This window comes from Podarcis raffonei, chromosome 13 (assembly GCF_027172205.1).
Source record: "Podarcis raffonei isolate rPodRaf1 chromosome 13, rPodRaf1.pri, whole genome shotgun sequence".
NCBI lineage: Eukaryota > Metazoa > Chordata > Lepidosauria > Squamata > Lacertidae > Podarcis > Podarcis raffonei.
In genome coordinates this window covers 48,553,055-48,572,279 of record NC_070614.1, presented here as the reverse complement: position 1 = coordinate 48,572,279, position 19,225 = coordinate 48,553,055, and the positions used below count along the sequence as shown (strand labels likewise).

General features: G+C 45.3%; 5 gene segments (V, D, J or C); all 5 read right to left on the bottom strand.

Moving 5' to 3' along the window:
* Nucleotides 1-2,605: 2,605 nt before the first annotated feature.
* On the bottom strand, nt 2,606-3,230 carry LOC128399222 (immunoglobulin heavy variable 4-59-like). The segment is given in 2 exon segments: nt 2,606-3,027; nt 3,120-3,230. Coding segments are annotated over 2 exon segments (468 nt in total).
* A 1,521-nt stretch (nt 3,231-4,751) lies between these two features.
* LOC128399221 (immunoglobulin heavy variable 4-38-2-like) lies at nt 4,752-5,463 on the bottom strand. The segment is given in 2 exon segments: nt 4,752-5,119; nt 5,343-5,463. Coding segments are annotated over 2 exon segments (414 nt in total).
* A 2,237-nt stretch (nt 5,464-7,700) lies between these two features.
* On the bottom strand, nt 7,701-8,278 carry LOC128399220 (immunoglobulin heavy variable 4-59-like). The segment is given in 2 exon segments: nt 7,701-8,116; nt 8,204-8,278. Coding segments are annotated over 2 exon segments (462 nt in total).
* Nucleotides 8,279-14,065: 5,787 nt separating this feature from the next.
* Nucleotides 14,066-14,588, bottom strand: LOC128399219 (immunoglobulin heavy variable 4-38-2-like). The segment is given in 2 exon segments: nt 14,066-14,391; nt 14,487-14,588. Coding segments are annotated over 2 exon segments (372 nt in total).
* Nucleotides 14,589-15,964: 1,376 nt separating this feature from the next.
* On the bottom strand, nt 15,965-16,686 carry LOC128399218 (immunoglobulin heavy variable 4-38-2-like). The segment is given in 2 exon segments: nt 15,965-16,338; nt 16,562-16,686. Coding segments are annotated over 2 exon segments (420 nt in total).
* Between the last annotated feature and the right edge of the window lie 2,539 nt (nt 16,687-19,225).

The window sequence follows — 19,225 nt, the reverse complement described above, 5'->3', positions numbered from 1 at the left end:
TGTACCTTGCACCCCTAATGATGTTCTTTTTAGGAGCATAGGAAGCAGCCTTATACCTTATAAGACCAATGTCCTTCTATCCCAGTAGTTCATTGCTGGCTTGTGTGACAGAGCTCCTATTGATGCCATTCACCCTCCTGTGCCCTTAAGGCAGTATCATTCCAGTACATTTGGGGGTGGGCAGACAGGATGGCTGCTGCAACAAGGTAAGAATAGTGAGGTTCTTCCCACTGCAGGGCTCTATAGCAGTTGTTGTCATTATTATTTTCATTATTATGATATATACTCAAGGCAGCTTACAAACAAGAACCACTAAATACATCAAGAAATCAAACCTTAAAATACAATTGAACATTGATACAATTTAAACCAGGCACCCCCAAACTCGGCTCTCCAGCTGTTTTGAGACTACAACTCCCATCATCCCTAGCTAACAGGACCAGTGATCAGGGATGATGGGAATTGTAGTCCCAAAACAGCTGGCAGGCCGAGTTTGGGGATGCCTGATTTAAACTATGTACATACAGGCAACATGCGCCCCCCCTTGCACACATTCAATATGTGCGCTACCATGCACACGTGCCTCAAGCTGAACACAGAAGTGACCTGAAAATGTCACAAAAAGGGGTGGAATGGGGCAGGACAGGGGTGGAATGGGGTTTCTGAAAGCTTTTTCAATGGTGTTTCATGGATACATAATTTCACTGATGCATGCGATGCCTTGCAACGTAACCCCCGTGTAAATGGGAGATTGCCTGTATATGAAATCTGTTTAAAACATACTGATAATTACAATAAAAATGGCAGTGTGCCAGCCCTTTCCACTGCAGCTGCAGTAAGCTCAACCCCCCACAAACCATCAAAGGCTTTTCTTCTCCTCAAATCGTTTGGCTCGCATCGGATTTCAAGGAGGGGCGAGTGACCTTGCACTTGGGTTGTTCTTTCAGGTTTCCCATTAGGGCTTCTGGCTTGCCACTGTCAGAGGCTGAACTAGATGGACCTTTGACATGATCCAAATTTTAAAGGTGGTTTTGCTGTGCTTTTTCTTGTTCACGGTTACAAAGCTGCGTGACTTTTTTAGATGTATCTGCGACTTCGAGATTAAAATGCAGTTGCATATAAATAAGGATGACAGTGCATCTCAGAATCACTTGGTACGATCGGTAGGTTGGTTGAAAAGGAAGATAATGGGTAACTCAAAGTCAATACTCCCCCTTTAATCACAACCTGTTTAAGAATAGAAATAATGTTCACCAATTTCCAGTACTGAGCCAGTTTAATGCAGCATTCAAGTCAATGAGAAGTTTCGAAATGAATTTTTAACTTGGCAAAATATATAATCCCCAGCACCAGCATTGAGGACACAAGCCATTTGTTCAACCCTCTATGGATGAAGATTACCGCTTACAGATTTTAACTGAAGACCCTTTACTGTCATTTTTCTGTCCTCCAATGCTCCACTGATACTGGGCCTCCACCAGATGTGAGCTGGGCCTCCCGCACCCATCAATGGGGCTTAACTCAATGTCTCATTGATCTGAGCTGCCATTTCTGTGACTTGAGGCATTGAAGTCTATGGACGTGAATATCACCGCTAATGTTTTCCCCGATTTTCTTAGGCAGTTCTCATTCTCTGTCCCCGACTGTTTAACCCGGGATGGGAGGAAACACCTGGGAGAGGAAGGGTGGGGAGAATGGAACATGGCAGAGGTGTGTTTAAACTGAGGTGCTTTTCTTTTAAGCAGAACCAGGTATCCATTGTATATCACTTTCATGTCACTGTTTTCTAACCACTCCCTCCTTTTTATACAGGCCTCTGCTTCACTCTGTCCCAATGTGTCTGACTGTTGTACAGTAATGCATGCATGTGTCTGTAGTTGTCACAGAGCTCAGTCTCAGAAATGACTTGGTTTGTGAAGAATCCACAGAGATGGTGATGCAGCATTGTAGGAGCTTGCAGTCCACCCTCCCATCCATTCGAACCCTTTCCCGGGGGGTCTGTCGTACACAGTGCCACCAGTAGCTGCTTGTCCCAGGGACAAGTGTGCAGATTCACCCCCCCCCTTCGAATAAAGGGCTGCAGTCCTTATGTGGAAGTCATTACATGTAAGGCTAGGTAGGTCGTAGCTTTGAGGCTCCTTCCCTCCAAGAACCTCTTTTATGAGACTTTGCAAGGCCAGGGAGCTTGTAGCTTTGAGGTTCCTTGCCTCCAAGAACCTCTTTTGTGAGACTTTGCAGGTGGTTGTCAGTCTGGCGATTTGAGAGATTGTTGTTTGCTTTGGAAAGGGTTGTCTCTGCTGCCACCTGCTAGACAAGGAGAATATAGCTGAGGGCTGGTCTGAGAGGTCATAAAAGTGATTTATTTCATATGGTTATTTAAGCATGGGTGACACTGTCATCATAATTGAGCCTAAGATGTGAGAGGCAATCACTTTTAATAACATTTAAAGTGGGAGCTGACTCCATAAAAGTCAAAAAGAAACCTAAGCCAATCCAAGCACATTGTACCCTCAACGCTTCTCAGAATTTCTGCTGTCCAAAGAAAGTGGTTGAAGCATTTTGCCCTCAAAGGGGGTGAAGATATTCAGCACAAATTTAGCTGGATTCAGTGGATGTCTGTTGGTGACAGGGATCTATCAGTTCCTGTGCAAGGGGTTAAGTCTGAGGGTGGATCTTGCAGGGATGCTTCCTTCTTTTGTTCACTGTGTCTCTCGCCTCGCACAGCAAAATACACTGCTGTGTCTGCAGCTGTTGGGGAGCTCAGCTGCAGATACACTTCATTTCTGGAGATGTCCCTGGAGATGCTGGCTCGACTTCTCAGTGCTGAATTGATCTCAGTGGTTCCTCCATTTGCAGTGTTGCGAATGAATGCTATCCATTCCAGCCCTTTCCCTAGAGGCTGCCGGATCCAGTTCCAGTAATAATCACTGACTTGAACCCCAGAATCTCTGCAGGTCAGTTTGAAGGACTCCCCAGGTTTCACCAGTCCTGGACCAGACTCAATTATCTGTGGAGTGGAGCAGATACCTGCAAAAGAATGCAGAAATTGTGTCATAATCAGGAATCTTTTTCCATTGGGTCCAACATTTTTGTTTTTATTCCAATGGATAAATCCTCACCAGGGGAGATGCTTAGGACAATGAGGAAAAGCAAAATGAAACTCATATCTCCTTCCTTCCTTCCTTCCTTCCTTCCTTCCTTCCTTCCTTCCTTCCTTCCTCTCTCTCTCTGTCTCTCTCTCTCTCTCTCCTTCACTCTCTCCACTTTAAATTTAGTAAGGAGTGAATGGGACTCAGCCAGGCCAGGGTGTCACACTGGGCCATCCTATTTAAACAGAAGGAGGCTGGTGGGGTGATTTGCCTAGAAGGCGTTCTGTCGTGTCTGGACCTGCATTTAAGAAGCAAAGAGGAGCAAAGGAGACTCAGTTGCAAGAATGACTCCAAGCGATGGATTGGGTGGATGGGTAGGGGCTCCCCCAAATTTTGCCCTTTAATTAATTGCTCTTCCACCATTCATTCATGGCAGACTTTCCTCAATTAAGCAAGTTATTTTATGAATATAGGAAGCCACCTACGAGTGCTTTTAGGAGGATCCATCTAGCTTAGTATTGCTTCCACTGACTGACAGCAGCTCTCCAAGATTTCTAACTAAGGAGAGGACCCCCCCCCCCCAATATTGTCTTCTATCTTAATTGCTCTTCCAGCTTTCATTCATGGTGCACTGTATTTATCCTATCAAAGGACAATCTTTTAGGAGCATAGGAAACCTCTGTATGCCTAGTAAGACCACTATCCATCTAGTTCAGTGTTCCACTATCCATCTACATTGACTGGCAGAGCTCTCCAGGGTTGCAAACTGCAATCTCTCCTAGGGATTGAATGTGGGACTTTCTGTACACTAAGATCTACCAGTCAGCCACAGCCCTTCCAACGACTTTGCTCCATCAAGTAGATATTTCTGAATCAAACAATCGACGCTTGCTGGGTTTCTGGACTGAATGAAAATGGTCTCGCTTAATCACTCTTTCCCCCACTTTCACGGGGTTTGCAGTTTGTGCTGCAGGCTGTTGTCACTGTCTAAAAAGGCAATTTCCCCCCTAAGCCTTGAGTTGTGTCTCATGCACTCATCAATGGCTCTCGTGGAGCTTAGCTTAGCAGCTGATTTTGTGGTTGAACACATGGAGTTCTACAACATGAGACCCTCCCCCTTTATCCTGTTTCTCTTTTCTTAATGCAATTCTCCTTCCTTGCCACAGTTAGTGTCAACTTGGGATGTGGAAAATGGAGAGAAAGGGGCACAACTTCAGTGATTTCAAAATGATGTAAACGGCCTCGGTCCTGTATACCTGAAGGAGCGTCTCCACCCCCATTGTTCAGCCCGGACACTGAGATTCAGCGCTGAGGGCCTTCTGGCAGTTCCCTCATTGCGAGAAGTGAGGTTACAGGGAACCAGAAAGAGGGCCTTCTCGGTAGTGGCGCCCACCCTGTGGAACACCCTCCCTTCAGATGTGAAGGGAATAAGCAGCTATCCTATTTTTAAAAGACATTTGAAGGCAGCCCTGTTTAGGGAAGTTTTTAATATTTAACACTGTACTGTTTTTAACTCTTGATTGGGAGCCGCCCAGAGTGGATGGGGAAACTCAGCCAGATGGGCGGGGAAATAATAATAATTTATTATTATTATTATTATTATTATTATTATTATTATTATTATTAAGTTTCTTTTAAGCAGAACCGAGAATCTATAGTACATCACTTTCTATTTTCTAACCACTTCCTCCTTTTTGTACAGGCCTCTGCTTCAGTCTGCCCCACTGTGCCTGTTGCACAATAATACATGGCTGTGTCTGCAGCTGTCACAGAGCTCAGCCTCAGAAAATACTTGGTTTGGGAAGAATCAACAGAGATGGTGATTCGGTCACGGAGAGATGGTGCATAGTATGTGCTCCCAGTCCACATTCCCATCCATTCGAGTCCTTTCCCAGGGCTCTGTCGTACCCAGTTCCAATAGTAGCTGCTTGTCACAGAGCGCCCAGTGACCGTACATGTCAGCTCAAGGGTCTCTCCTGGTCTCACTGTTCCTGGTTCAGATTCCTTCAATGTGACCTGGGAGAAAACACCTGATGGGATTTGGGGGGAGGGAAAGAAAAGGAAAACCAGAGTTAGGCAGTAGGCCCAGCAAGAACTTTAAGGCTATTTCTTGCACAGTTTTATCATTGCTCGTTTAAACCAAAACACATGGGTCGTGGGAATTGTCATACCATTAAGTATTCTATCCAATATTCAGGATAGTTCATTTGATAAGATGTGGAAGGGTGGGAGAATGTTTTAGGAGATACTTACCTGGGAGCAGGGCCAAACGGAAGAAGGGGACCAAGAGCAGCATCATTTTATTTTATTTTATCCTGAGAGGAGAAAAGTAATAATAGGAATGAAAAACAATAATGCTGGAATGGAGGCAGCCTTTCTCCTCAGCTGCAGTGAAGCTAAATTACCAAGGAGCCTGTTATTTGAATTTGGGAGGCAGTGAGAGAATTTGCATAATGTAAAAAAGGCCACACATAATAAAAAAACAGGAGACCATTTGAAGCCAATAGGTGTCAGCATTACTTCTTGTGTTGAGATGAGCACTTTGAGTGGATGTCTATGTAAGCATACAACATAAATATCATATCATATCCTCCAACATTACCCTTGGGATGCGTGTCTTTTGGTATGGTGCTGCCATGTGAGTTAGTTGGCTTGCACGAGAGTGCGACACCACTGGAAGCACAAGTGCCGGCTCATCCTTCTCCCCAAGCTCAGCGGGGCTGGAGGGGAGGAAACTGGACATTCTGGGACAATCAGGAGCTGGGATGGCTTCTATTATTCCGTGATGCCCCGGGACACTTGAAGGGTATGGAATATAGTACTATGTGGAAAAGGATGGAACTGTGCAAAATGACACAAGACATCCATCAAGGAGTGGAGGAGAGCACAGACCAGATTGTGCTGAAACATCCACAAAGCCACAGCAACGGAACTGTTTTTTGATGCCCTTTGCTTGTGATGGGCTGTAGGCAATGTTGGCCTCTAGAAGGGGACAAGTGTGCAGATCCATTTCGCCCCCTTCCAATAAAGAGCTGCAGTCCTTATGTGGAAGTCATTACATGTAAGGCCAGAGAACTTGTAGCTTTGAGGCTCCTTGCCTCCAAGAACCTCTTTTATGAGACTTTGCAGGTGGTTGTCAGCCTGGCGATTTGAGAGATTGTCGTTTGCTTTGGAAAGGATTGTCTCTGCTGTCACCTCCCAGACAAGGAGACTATAGCTGAGGGCTGGTCAGAGAGTTCTTAAAAGTGATTTATTTCATGTGGTTTAATAAGCATAAGTGACACTGTCATCATAATAAGAAGTGAGAGGCAATCACTTTTAATAAAATTTAAAGTGGGAGCTGACTCCATAATAATAAATAATAATAAATAATAAATTTTTATTTATACCCTACCCTTCCCGGTCAGAAAACTGGGGTCAGGGCTGTTAAGTTGTGGGTGAAAATATCAGATGACACAGCGATTCTTCCAATGCAGCTCTTTACTTGTAAGCTGAAACAGAACTGAACTGAAGGGCTCAGTCAGCCTGCTTATATAGAGCTCCAGTACCACGTTACTGTAACAACTTTCTAAAACTATCCAATCACTGAACTTCACTTTTGATCCTTCATTTGCATAACTATCTACAGTATCCCCCTGCTGGCCCAGGGTGAGAACTTCAGTACATAACAAGGGCAGCTAACAACAAATTTAAAACACTTAATTGATGCAACAAAAAACAGCATAAAATACAGTATAAAACGTGAATAACAATAAATTCAGAATTCAAAAATCAGTTTGGGGGAAAATCCATCCAATAAACATTAGTTGATCACCAGGGCTAGCTGGCTAAGTTAGTCCTGTTTGGGCCAGCGAGGAGACCAGGGGAGAATTAGCTGTGGGATCCCAGAGTGGGTAATCTTCATAAAAAGGTGAGGGGGAGGGAAGGAAGGGGAATAAAAGATCAGGTTAAGCTCAGATTGGAAGCCATGCGGAATAGCTCTGTCTTACAGGCCCTGCGGAAAGAAGTTAAATCCTACAGGGCCCTGGTCTTATGGGACAGAGCATTCCACCAGGTCGGAGCCATCACTGAGAAGGCCCTGCCCCTGGTGGAGGATAATCTGACTTCCTTAGGGCCCCGGACCTCTAAACTATGATTATTCATGGACCTTAAGGTACTCTGCGGGGCATACCAGGAGAGGCAGTCCCGTAAATACGATGGCCCTAAGCCACAAAGGGCTTTAAAGGTCAAAAGCAGCACCTTAAACCTGACCCGATACTCCACTGGGAGCCAGCACTGGGTGAATATGCTCCCATGGTAGGGACCCCGTGAAGAGCCTTGCTGCAGCATTCTGCACCCGCTGGACTTTCTGGGACAGTTTCAAGGGCAGTATTACAGTATTACAGTAGTCAAGCCTGCATGGATAACTGTGGCCAGATTGGGGCGGGAAAGGTAAGGGACCAACTGCTTAATGCAGTTAAAGACAAAAGGCAACCTAAGCCAATCTGAGCACAGCGTACCCTCAACATTTCTCAGAATTTCTGCTGGCCAAAGAACGTGGCTGAACATTACCCCCACCATTTTGCCCTCAATTGGGGTGCAGATTATCAGCACAAATTTAGCTGCATTCATTCAATGGATGTCTGTTGGTGACAGGGATCTATCAGTTCCTGTGCAAGGGGTTGAGTCTGAGGGTGGAACTTGCAGGAATGCTTCCTTGCTTTGGTTCACTGTGTCTCTTGCACAGTAATACATTGCAGTGTCTGCAGCTGTCGGGGAGCTCAGCTGGAGATACACTTCATTTCTGGAGATGTCCCTGGAGATGCGGGCTCGACTTCTCAGTGCTGAATTGATATCAGTGGTTCCTTGATTTGCAGTGTTGTGAATAATTGCTATCCATTCTAGACCTTTCCCTGGAGGCTGCCGGATCCAGTGCCAGAAATAATTATCAAGCTGATCCCCAGAAACTCTGCAGGTCAGTTTGAAGGACTCCCCAGGTTTCACCAGTCCTGGACCAGACTCGATTATCTGTGGAGTGGAGTAGATGCCTACAAAAGAGTGCAGAAATTGTTTCATAATCGGGAATCTCTCAGCGTTGGGTTCAACATTTTTTATTCTAAAGAATAAATCCTCACCAGAGGAGATGCTTAGGACAATGAGGAAAAGCAAAATGAAACTCATATCTCCTTCCTTCCTTCCTTCCTTCCTTCCTTCCTTCCTTCCTTCCTTCCTCTCTCTCTCTCCCCCTTTTTCCTTCACTCTCTCCCCTTTAGCTTTAGTAAGGAGTGAATGGGACTCAGCCAGGCCATGGAGCCACATTGGACAATGCTATTTAAACAGAAGGAGATGGGTGGGGTGATTTGCCTAGAGGGCGTTCTGTCGTGTCAGGTACTGCATTTAAGAACCAAAGAGGAAAAAAGGGAGACTCAGTTGCAGGAATGACTCCAAGCAATGGTTGGGGGGGGGGGCATCTCCCGAAATATTGACTTTCACTGAATTGCTCTTCTACCTTTCATTCACACCGTACTTTCCTCACTTAAGCAGGTTCTTTTTTGAATATAGGAAGCCTCTTAGTTCTTTTAGGATCCTAGGAAAATTGCCTAGTAAGTCCATCTAGCTTAGTATTACTTAGACTGGCTGGCAGCAGCTGTCCAAGGTTTGTAACTGGGGAGAGGACCTTTTGCTGATGCCTTTTGCTTGTGATTTGCTGTGGCCTCTTTGAAGGAGGCAAATATGCAGATCCCTAGAATGTAGAGGGAGACAGAGTAAAGTGCTCATAAAAAAACACATTTATTTGTGAAATGTATTAAACCAGGGAAATGTGTGTATTGGCAATATCACATTCAAAAATAAAGAGGTGGCTGTCATGGAGCTCAGCTAGAGGGATAACTCTTCCTCTGAATATTCAGTGGAGAATAGTTATTCATAAAATATGGGTCAGCCATGCAAAAAATATAGGCCCGATAAACCAATTTATCTGTCTCCCCCGCCCACTCAGGTTACCAGATTTTTTTTCAATGAATCCAGGAATACTCTTCAATTTCCTACCAAATAGATGGATTTTGTCAGGGCACTGATTTGTAAATCGGGGGATTTACCCGGGAAATGGGGACGTCTGGTAACCTTACCCCACACCTCCAATAAATAACTTCATTTCTTCTGTGGGAGAGGTTGCATGCAAGATCTGAAATCCAGCTGCCGTCTTAGCTTTGGGGCTCTTTGCTTCAAACAAACTCTCTTGTGGGACTTTGCAGGTGGCTGCGAGTCTGGTGATTTAAGAGGCTGTGGTTTTCTGTAGGAAGGAACATGGGATGGTGGGTGCCTCTGCTTCCACCTTTTGGACAAGGGGGATTTAGCTGAGGGGCCAGTCTCAGATGATCAGTAATAACAACCGAACTCTGTTGGTTGTCCCAGCATCCGATTGCACTGCTGCTGTTATTATGGAGTAACAGGCCGGATGCTAGAATGAGAGAAACATCCCACCCTGAATTCTGAAGAGCAGCTTGTTAGTGCAATTATAGACAGGTCTTCTGAGGAGCAAACTCAACTTATAGTTTGAGCTAGAGATATACAGTGGTACCTCATGTTACATACACTTCAGGTTACATATGCTTCAGGATACAGACCAGAAAACCAGAGCAGCTGGAAGGCGGCAAAGAGTTGCATTTGAAGAAGAGTGGAGCAGAAATGTTTTACGGCGAGGAATCGAGCATAAAATAATGAATCTGTCTAGGAGACCGAATGACTCTGCGCAGTTTGTGTCTGGATGCTCCATTGCCTTGCCTCAGAGTGCTGCTCTGTCCCTTGCACAGTAATACACTGTGTTGTCTGCAGCTGTGAGGGATCTCAACAGAAGACAGAATTCGTTTTTGGAGGGGTCCCTGGTGATACTGATTCGGGAGCTAAACCTGGAACTGTAGTATCCGTTTCCTCCCGCCGCCACACTCTGAATGCTGCCCAACCACTCCAGACTTTTCCCTGGAGTCTTTCGGTTCCAGCCCCAGTACCAGCCACTCACTTCAGCACCAGAGACAGCGCAGGTCAGCTGGAGGGACTGTCCGGGCTTCACTGCTCCCAGGCCAGACTGGGTCAGATGCACACTGCAGAAGACACCTGAACAAAGCGAGAGAAATTAGTACCACTCCGTGGAGTCTCTCTGAGTTGGTTTCATAGGATTGCATCCTAAGACATCAGTTAAGAAAGTTTAAGGAAGGGATGTTCTCCAACCTCTTCTCCCTTCTTGTTCTCTGAAATGCATCATTGGAAGGGAAGCCTTTTGCTCAACATTGGACTGGGCATTGTGGTTTGCTGAAAGTTGGGGGAATTATCCCAAATTATTTTTACCCTTGCCTGATATTGGGCAATTTCTCCCCCCCCCCCAAACTCCCTTGCATTATATCACCTATTGCCCATCCTCCCACCCCCAATACTCTAGGGATGGCTTATTTTTTGTTGGTGAAAGAAATTTAATGTCACCATGAATTGTCCTGAAGTTAGTTCATCTTAGGCTCCAAGTGTTTGGACCCAGTTCTGTCCAATGTGTAATTGATCCAGTATAAAATCCTCACCTGGGCAGATACTCAGTAAAAGGAGAAGAAACATCAGAGATCTCATTTCTTTCTCTTCTCACTCACTCACTCACTCACTCAGTCCTCTCTCTTTCTGAATGAATGGAAGGCTGTGGAGCAAGGCTGAAGGGCTGTATTTAAAGAGGAGGAACCCGCCCGGCAGATTTGTTTAAAGTGAGCAGAGCGTATGAAACAAGGAGGATAAAAGGAGGCTTTGCTCCTTAGATGGCAACAACACAATTTTAAAGCTGGGGTTTAAAGTTATCGGGCTGTGGGTGTGATGTTCTGAAGGTGTGGGAAAATGTATACTTGTTGGTGGGTTAAAACAGTTTATTGATTGCAGGGCCATTTGACCATCATTAAAATACAAAATCCAATTAATAATACAATGTGCAAAACATCCTTAACAAGAAGCAGATGGAAATAGAAAGGCAGTTTCTGAAACAGGTGTACAAATAAGAATGTTTCCGCCTGGTGCCCAAAATACAACAATATTGGCCTGCCTCTTTGGAATTGCCCCTCTGGAGGAGACTGCTTGGTTGATTTGCAGGAAAGGCGTATAATATAGAGATATGCTTGGGAAGCTGACTGGCTGTTTGCTTCTGAGCCCAAATCAAGGTGCTCACAGTCCAAGAGGTGGTATGCCTCTCAACACTAGTTCCTGGAAATCAGAAGTGGGGTTTGTGTGTGTGTGTGTGTGTCTGTTCTTGTGCTCGAATCCTGCTTGTGGGCTTTCCATAGGCATATTGTTGGCCATTGTGGAAACAGGATATAGGACTATCAGCAAAGGGGTCCCTCACTTCCCTGGAGAATGCAGTCTCTATGGCAGCCCCTAAGTTATGGAATTCCCTCTCAATAGACGTGCTTCTGCCTTCTTCACCATTTAGCTTTTGGCAAATGTTGAAGACGGACCATAGCTGTCAACTTACAGATTTGAAAATAAGGGACCAGGAGCCTTGAAAATAAGGGACCAGCAGCCAAAATAAGGGATTTTAGTCTACCAGCTGAAATACAAAGTTAAAAGGGACCAGATAATTTGGGAGAGCAGCACCGCTTTTTAGCCCTTCGTTTCCAGAGGTTGCTGCTCAAGACACCAGCTGATGAAACACTGCGATTAAATAACTACAAGCAGCAACCACTTTTTGCGCAAAACGCAGTCCAAGCTACGAAGATGCTGCTGCAGTTCTGTATCTTTTCTCTCGTGCTCCATCTGCAGCTTTCAATTCCATAAGGTGGGGCGGGAGGAAGGGGGGGGGGAAATAGCGCCGGAAGTAAACCCGCAGATCAGACCATCTATGCCAGTCTACCACTACAAATCTATGGGAGAAGCGCTTGCGGTCTTTCCCTTGTAGCCCTTGGAACACCTGCCCGCGCCTCCGCCTCCTCCTCTTCCTCCTCTCTCTGAACTGCTTTCTCTATGGTTGCCCTCACTCTCCTCTCAAGGCTCCTCAGCAATTCATAGGCCATGCCAGGCTGCCCATCTCATCCAGGTCCTTCGGCGGCATAGCCGCAGTACTAATGGGAGCGGGAGCGGCGGCGACGGGCAGAGGGGAGGCCCCAGGCAGAAACACTCAGTTCGGCGGCCGCGAGGAAGATGGCGGCAGAAGGGCCCAAGGCTCCCACCAGTCCCGGTGGGGAGGGGCTCCCAGGGGCCGAGGCTGGTGAGAGGAGGCCAGAGGGGGGCAGGCCGGGCAGCCAAGCAACACAGTTGGAGCCTCCCTCCTCCCTGGCCGGCAAGGAGGGAGGGAGAGGAGCTGCTTCTTTTGAAATGTGGGAAATTTAAGGAACATCCATCAATAAGGGACAGCAGCGGGACATGGCACTGGGATAAGGGATTGTCCCTCCAAATAAGGGATGCTTGACAACTATGAGACGGACCTATTTTCTCTGGCCTTTGACACCAGAGATGAGGGTTTTCAGGGCCCACCTTATACCTGTGATTGTGATTGTAATTGGTTTTAACTGTTTTTAATTTAATTTAATTTTAAAAGGGTTGTAATGGTGATGATAGTTTGAAGAGGATAAGCAGAAAGTGCTCACAATTTCAAAGCAGACCTTGCCATCAGTAACAGGAGGGTAAATCTGCTCGATTCAGTCACCTCCATTACTCATTTGTTCCAAACTCAAGTTCCATTTTCCTCATTTCTGCATCAGTCTGATATACGTGTGTTTGTGTGTGTTTACAAAAATTCATGTGCATGTTTTGCGTGAAATCTCCCTAACATAATGCATTGCTGTATGTCATCTTTACCAACATTTGCATTTCGTACACACTTTTTCTAGATATATGGAGTTCCATGCCCTATTTTAAAAATTAGAGAACTGCAATGCAAAATTGGGAGAAATGCAAATTTCAAAGGGTTGCTGTGTCTCAGATTGCATCCTGTTTCAAGAAATGCAAATAATGTTGATTTGTATCAAAATAAAAACTGAACCACATTTCTGCCTCATCCCTATCTGCAGGATATAGCCCTCTGTTCATATGAAATGCTGCCACTTTCTGGTCTATAACTGGATGCACAATACCTTTAGCTGAATAAAAGGATCCAATTGTTCAGAGTAATCACATTTTTTTCTTCCACTTTCACAGTAAGCACAAGCCTATCAGGTTTCTAAATGAGCCTTGTGAGGCTCAATTTTGTATTTCCCTTTTTTGACTCAAGAAGGGTCGGAAGAGAGAATGGAGAGGGGAGTAGCTGGGGTGAGTCCTAAGGGCCACCTAGAGAGGCATGGAGGGCCACATTTAGCTCTTGGGTCTGAGGTTCCCCACCCCTGCCTTAATGGGACTCTGGTATAATTGCCTCCAAAAACGAAGAAGGCAAGACTTCAAAGCATTCCAAGGTAAATGTGTTTCTGTATTTGGGAAGAGAGAGAGAGACAACATAGGTATGACATCCTTTGGTGGAACCCAAACATAGCAGTCCCAATAACTAACGGAATTGATAGCCCATCAGATCTGGGAAGTTCAGAGGTACTGGATTGAGCTGGTACCCAGCTGGGAGAGCACTCTGCCTTAATGATTCCCTCTCTCTGAGGTTCCATCACTTATGGTCACTCTGCAACCAGTTATGGAAGCCCTTTACTCTGCACAGCTCTTCACTGGTACCAGTGATGCAAAGCAGTTTGTCAGCCTGTGTGTTGGTCAAAGAACTGCCTTTCCACCCCAGACAGTATAAGGACTCACAATTTCTGGTTGGAGAATGATGCTGAGCGCAACACTTGTCTCATAATAGCCATTTCCTCTTCTCTCCCTGTATGCGAATTTGAACCATATCTGAGTAATGAAAGCTGAGACTATGCTATGGGAATAAGCAAGTTTTCAATGGCTTTTGTGGAACTCTATGGGACAATGAATGTGTCCTCCATCAACCCGCATTGCCTGCCATAGTGATGGCATATATTGTGTTTATGGATGGACGCTTCATTGCTTTACTTCACTGTGTCTCGTGCACAAAAATACACAGCGGTGTCTGCAGCTGTCGGGGAATTCAGCTGAAGATATACTTCATTTCTGGAGGTGTCCCTGGTGACAGAAATCCGACTACTGAATGCTGGGTTATAATAGGTGGTTCCTCCAGCTGCAGAGCTCCGAATAGCACCAATAAACTCCAGGCCTTTCCCTGGAGGCTGTCGGTTCCAGACCCAGTGATAGTCACTGACTTGGAAACCAGAGATAGTGCAGGTCAGTTTGAAGGACTCGCCTGGCTTCACCACTCCTGGGCCAGACTCGATTAGCTGTGGACTGGAAAGGATGCCTGCAAAACAGAAAGGCAGATGTTAGACTTCTCATATGACCTCACTTTGGGTTGAATTCAAGATTTTTGTTTTTACACTGAGCATAAATGCTCACCAGGTGAGACGCTTAGGAGAATGAGCAAAATGGACAAAGATCTCATATTTCCCGCCTTAATCACTCAGTCCTTTGTTGATTAGAAACAGGGTGTGTGAGTCTCAGTCAGGTCATCAAGCGCCATTTAATGGCACTCTTTAAAAAGGAAGGGTGTACTTGGCATATTTGCATAATGGGAAGTCCGTCCAATTCTGTTCTGCATTTAAGGATCAGAAGCTAAAAGGAGGAGCACTTGACAAGGTTGCCAGATGAATAAACTATAAAGTAGTAATATTAGTAGTGGTATTTATATCCTTCCTTTCCCCCAGACTGGGACTCAAAGCAGCTTCCACAAAACAAAACAAAACAAATAAAATACAAAAAGCTAAAAACTCAAAGCAGCTTTCACAGAACAAAATAAAGCAAATAAAATGCAAAAAGCTAAAAACTTATATAAAAGATAATACATAAAAAGTCATCAAACTCTGATAGAACTAAAGCAGCATAAAAACAACATAGGCATTTAGAAAACCACACATTGAAGTTAAATAAAATTCTGACACTCTCAGATCTCATAGTTGCTTCCTGTAAAACAGTCCCTTTAACTACTACGGATTGACACTTATTGGTGTAAAATGGTCGACAAAATTGTCAGCAAATTAATATGCCATTAGATTCAATGCCTATGTGAAAGGAGTAGACTCTAAGGGTAAAGAAAAAAATATATGGTTGAAGCAGCACATCTCCTGTATGATGTAGGATTCTTTGGACTGGTGATACCTGAAACTGAGCTTGCTCTGATGAAAGGGAGAAGTGTCTTTATTTATCATTCTCTATAGTAGCAAACTCAGGCGGCAGTAAGCCCTGTCATCCTGAAGGAGAAATAGGACAATCCAAAAATAAGGTATTGACCTGTATGAAGTTGGGAGATTATCCAGAAACATATCACCCTTATTTCCCCCCCACCCTCCCACACAAAACCCACCCACCCCCAACCCCCCAACTTCCCTCAGTTCCATTGTTTGATTTCTCTGAGAATGCTGATTTCTGCATGTTACAAAGTTGTATAGATCCTCAAACTATTTAGCTGATTATTATCAATAAAAGGTTTGTGAATGTTTATTCAAAGCAGTGAAGCTGCCATGCAAAGCCCATTTTGAATGAAAAAGTCACCAAGTGTCAGGGAGAAGTTTCCTGATGTAGAATAAGATGTCTCCATCTGAGAAATGTTGGAGGGTGTGACTTCATTGCAGATTTCCTGTTTTCCCCCTGCTCCTCTTGGAGACCCCTATACTGAGTCACAAGTTTGGGCAGTCACCATTCGGTCGTTTGATAGCAACACTGAATTCACTCCCTCAAGAGGCAGTGATGGCTAACAGTTTGCATGGCTAGGCCACCATCTGGCCAGATGTGAGACAGCAATGTTCAAGGCCATGTTAAGGGGGAATGTGCGTATTTTGTCTGGGATGAAGCAGGATCTGTTTTTCTCAGGCAAAGTGTTACTCAAGAAGTATCAGAAGGAAACACTTCCTCCTTTTTGTACAGGCCTCTGCTTCAGTCTGTCCCACTGTGCCTGTTGCACAGTAATACATGGCTGTGTCTGCAGCTGTCACAGCGCTCAGTCTCAGAAAGTACTTGGTTTGAGAAGAATCCACAGAGATGGTGATTCGGTTTTGGAACGATGCAGCGTAGTACGATCTTGCAGTCCACCCTCCCATCCATTCGAGCCCTTTCCCAGGGCTCTGTCGTACCCAGTGCCACCAGTAGCTGCTTGTCACAGGGCGCCCAGTGACCGTACATGTCAGCTCGAGGGTCTCTCCTGGTCTCACTGCTCCTGGTTCAGATTCCTTCAATGTGACCTGGGAGAAAACACCTGAAGGGAGATGGGGGGAGGGAAAGAAAAGGAAAACCAGAGTTAGGCAGTAGGCCCCGCAAGAACTTTAAGGCTATTTCTTGCACAGTTTTATCATTGCTCGTTTAATCCAAAACACATGGGTCATGGGAATTGTTATACCATTAAGTATCCTATCTATTATTCAGGATAGTTCATTTGATAAGATGTGGAAGGGTTGGAAAATGTTTTAGGAGATACTTACCTGGGAGCAGGGCCAAGAGGATGAGGGGGACCAAGAGCAGTATCATTTTATTTTATTTTATTGAGAGGGGAGAAAAGTAATAATAGGAATGAAAAACTATAATGCTGGAATGGAGGCAGCCTTTCTCCTCAGCTGCAATGAAGCTAAATTACCAAGAAGTCTGTTATTTGAATTTGGGAGGCAGTGAGAGAATTTGCATAATGTAAAAAATGTCCCGCAAAATAAAGGCTGGAGCACCATTTAGAGCCTATAGGTCTCAGCATTACTTCTTGTGTTGAGATGAGCACATTGAGTGGATGTCTATGTAAGCATACAACATAAATATCATATAATATATCCTCCAACATTACTCTGATGAAAATTGGGGTATGATGCTACAGGGCGAGTTAGTTGGCTTGCACGAGAGTGTGACACCACTGTAAGCACAAGTGCTGGCTCACCCTTTCCCCCAAGCTCAGTGTGGCTGTAGGGGGGAAATGTGACATTCTGGGACCATCAGAAGCAGGGATGGCTTCTATTATTCCGTGATGCCCCGGGACACTTGAAAGGGTATGTAATATAGTACTATGTAGAAAAGGATGGAACAGTGCAAAATGACACAAGACACCCATCGAGGAGTGGAGGAGAGCCCAGACCAGATTGTGCTGCAACATCCATGAAGCCTTAGCAATGGAACTGTTTCTTGATGCCCTTTGCCTGTGATGGGCTGTAGGCTATGTTGGCCTCTAGAAGGGGACAAGTGTGCAGATCCATTTCACCCCCCCCCTCGAATAAAGAGCTGCAGTCCTTTTGTGGAAGTCATTACATGTAAGGCCAGGGAGCTCGTAGCTTTGAGAACCTCTTTTGTGAGACTTTGCAGGTGGTTGTCAGTCTGGCGATTTGAGAGATTGTCGTTTGCTTTGGAAAGGATTGTCTCTGCTGCCAACTGCTTGACAAAGAGAATATAGTTGAAGGCTGGTCTGAGAGCGATAAAAGCGATTTATTTCATGTGGTTTAATAAGCATAGGTGACACTTTCATCATAATTGTGCCTAAGAAGTGAGAGGCAATAACTTTTAGTAACATTTAAAGTGCCAGCTGACTCCATAATAATAAATAATGATAAATAATAAATTTTTATTTCTACCCCGCCCTTCCCAGTCAGAAAACCAGGCTCAGGGTGGCAAATAACAAATTTAAAGCACTTAATTGATGCAACAAAGTAGCATAAAATACAGTATAAAACGTGAATAACAATAAATTCAGAATTCAAAAATTAGTTTAGGGGGGAAATCCATCCAGTAAACATTAGATGATCACGAGGGCTAGCTGGCTAATTTAGTCCTATTTGGGCCAGTGAGGAGACCAGGGGAGAATTAGCTGTGGAATCCCAGAGCGGGTAATCTTCATAAAAAGGGGAATGGGAGGGAAGGAAGGGGAATAAAAGTTCAAATTGGAAGCCATGTGGAATAGCTCTGTCTTACAGGCCCTGCGGAAAGAAGTTAAATCCTGTAGGGCCCTGGTCTCATGGGACAGAGCATTCCACCAGGTCGGAGCCATCACTGAGAAGGCCCTTGCCCTGGTGGAGGATAATCTGACTTCCTTAGGGCCCCGGACCTCTAAACTATGATTATTCATGGACGTTAAGGTCCTCTGTGGGGCATACCAGGAGAGGCAGTCCCATAAATATGAGGGCCCTAAGCCACAAAGGGCTTTAAAGGTCAAAAACAGCACCTTAAACCTGACCCGATACTCCACCGGGAGCCAGTGCAACTGGTTAAGCACTGGGTGAATATGCTCCCATGGTAGGGACCCCGTGAAGAGCCTTGCTGCAGCATTCTGCACCTGCTGGACTTTCTGGGACAGTTTCAAGGGCAGTATTACAGTAGTCAAGCCTGCATGGATCACTGTGGTCAGATTGGGGCGGGAAAGCTAAGGGAATAACTGCTTAATGCACTTAAAGACAAAAGGCAACCTAAGCCAATCTGAGCACAGCATACCCTCAACATTTCTCAGAATTTCTGCTGACCAAAGAATGTGGCTGAACATTACCCTCACCATTTTGCTCTCAAAGAGGGTGCAGATTTTCAGCACAAATTTAGCTGCATTCATTCAATGGTTGTGTGTTGGTGACAGGGATCTGCTGGTGGCTGTGCAAGGGGTTTTGTCCGAGGGTAGATCTTGCAGTGATGCTTCCTTGCTTTGGTTCACTGTGTCTCTTGCACAGTAATACATTGCTATGTCTGCAGCTGTCGGGGAGCTCAGCTGGAGATACACTTCATTTCTGGAGATGTCCCTGGAGATGCGGGTTTGACTTCTTTTTTATATATATGTCAGGGAACTGCCATCGGAGAAACAGGAGGTGAAAGGGCTCACAGAGGCTGAGAGAGACTTATCAGCTGGGGAGGGAACCAGCAGGGGGAGAGGAAGGGCTCCAAGGGAAAGTGAGTCGGAGGGAGGGCTCAGAGACACTTCCAGCGAAAATAGCGGGGAGGTTTCAGGACCTCCCATAGGGACACCCACTCCTCGCCGGAAACTGTCACGCCGAGAGTCCAGAAGACGCGTTTCCGTTAAGGAACTTTTATGCTGGAAGAAGTTCCGTAAACGCCCACTGTCCGATTCTACGAGCGACTGATGGAGCCATGCTTAAGGAGCTCCGTCACAGACAGAGGTTTGTGGACTTAGC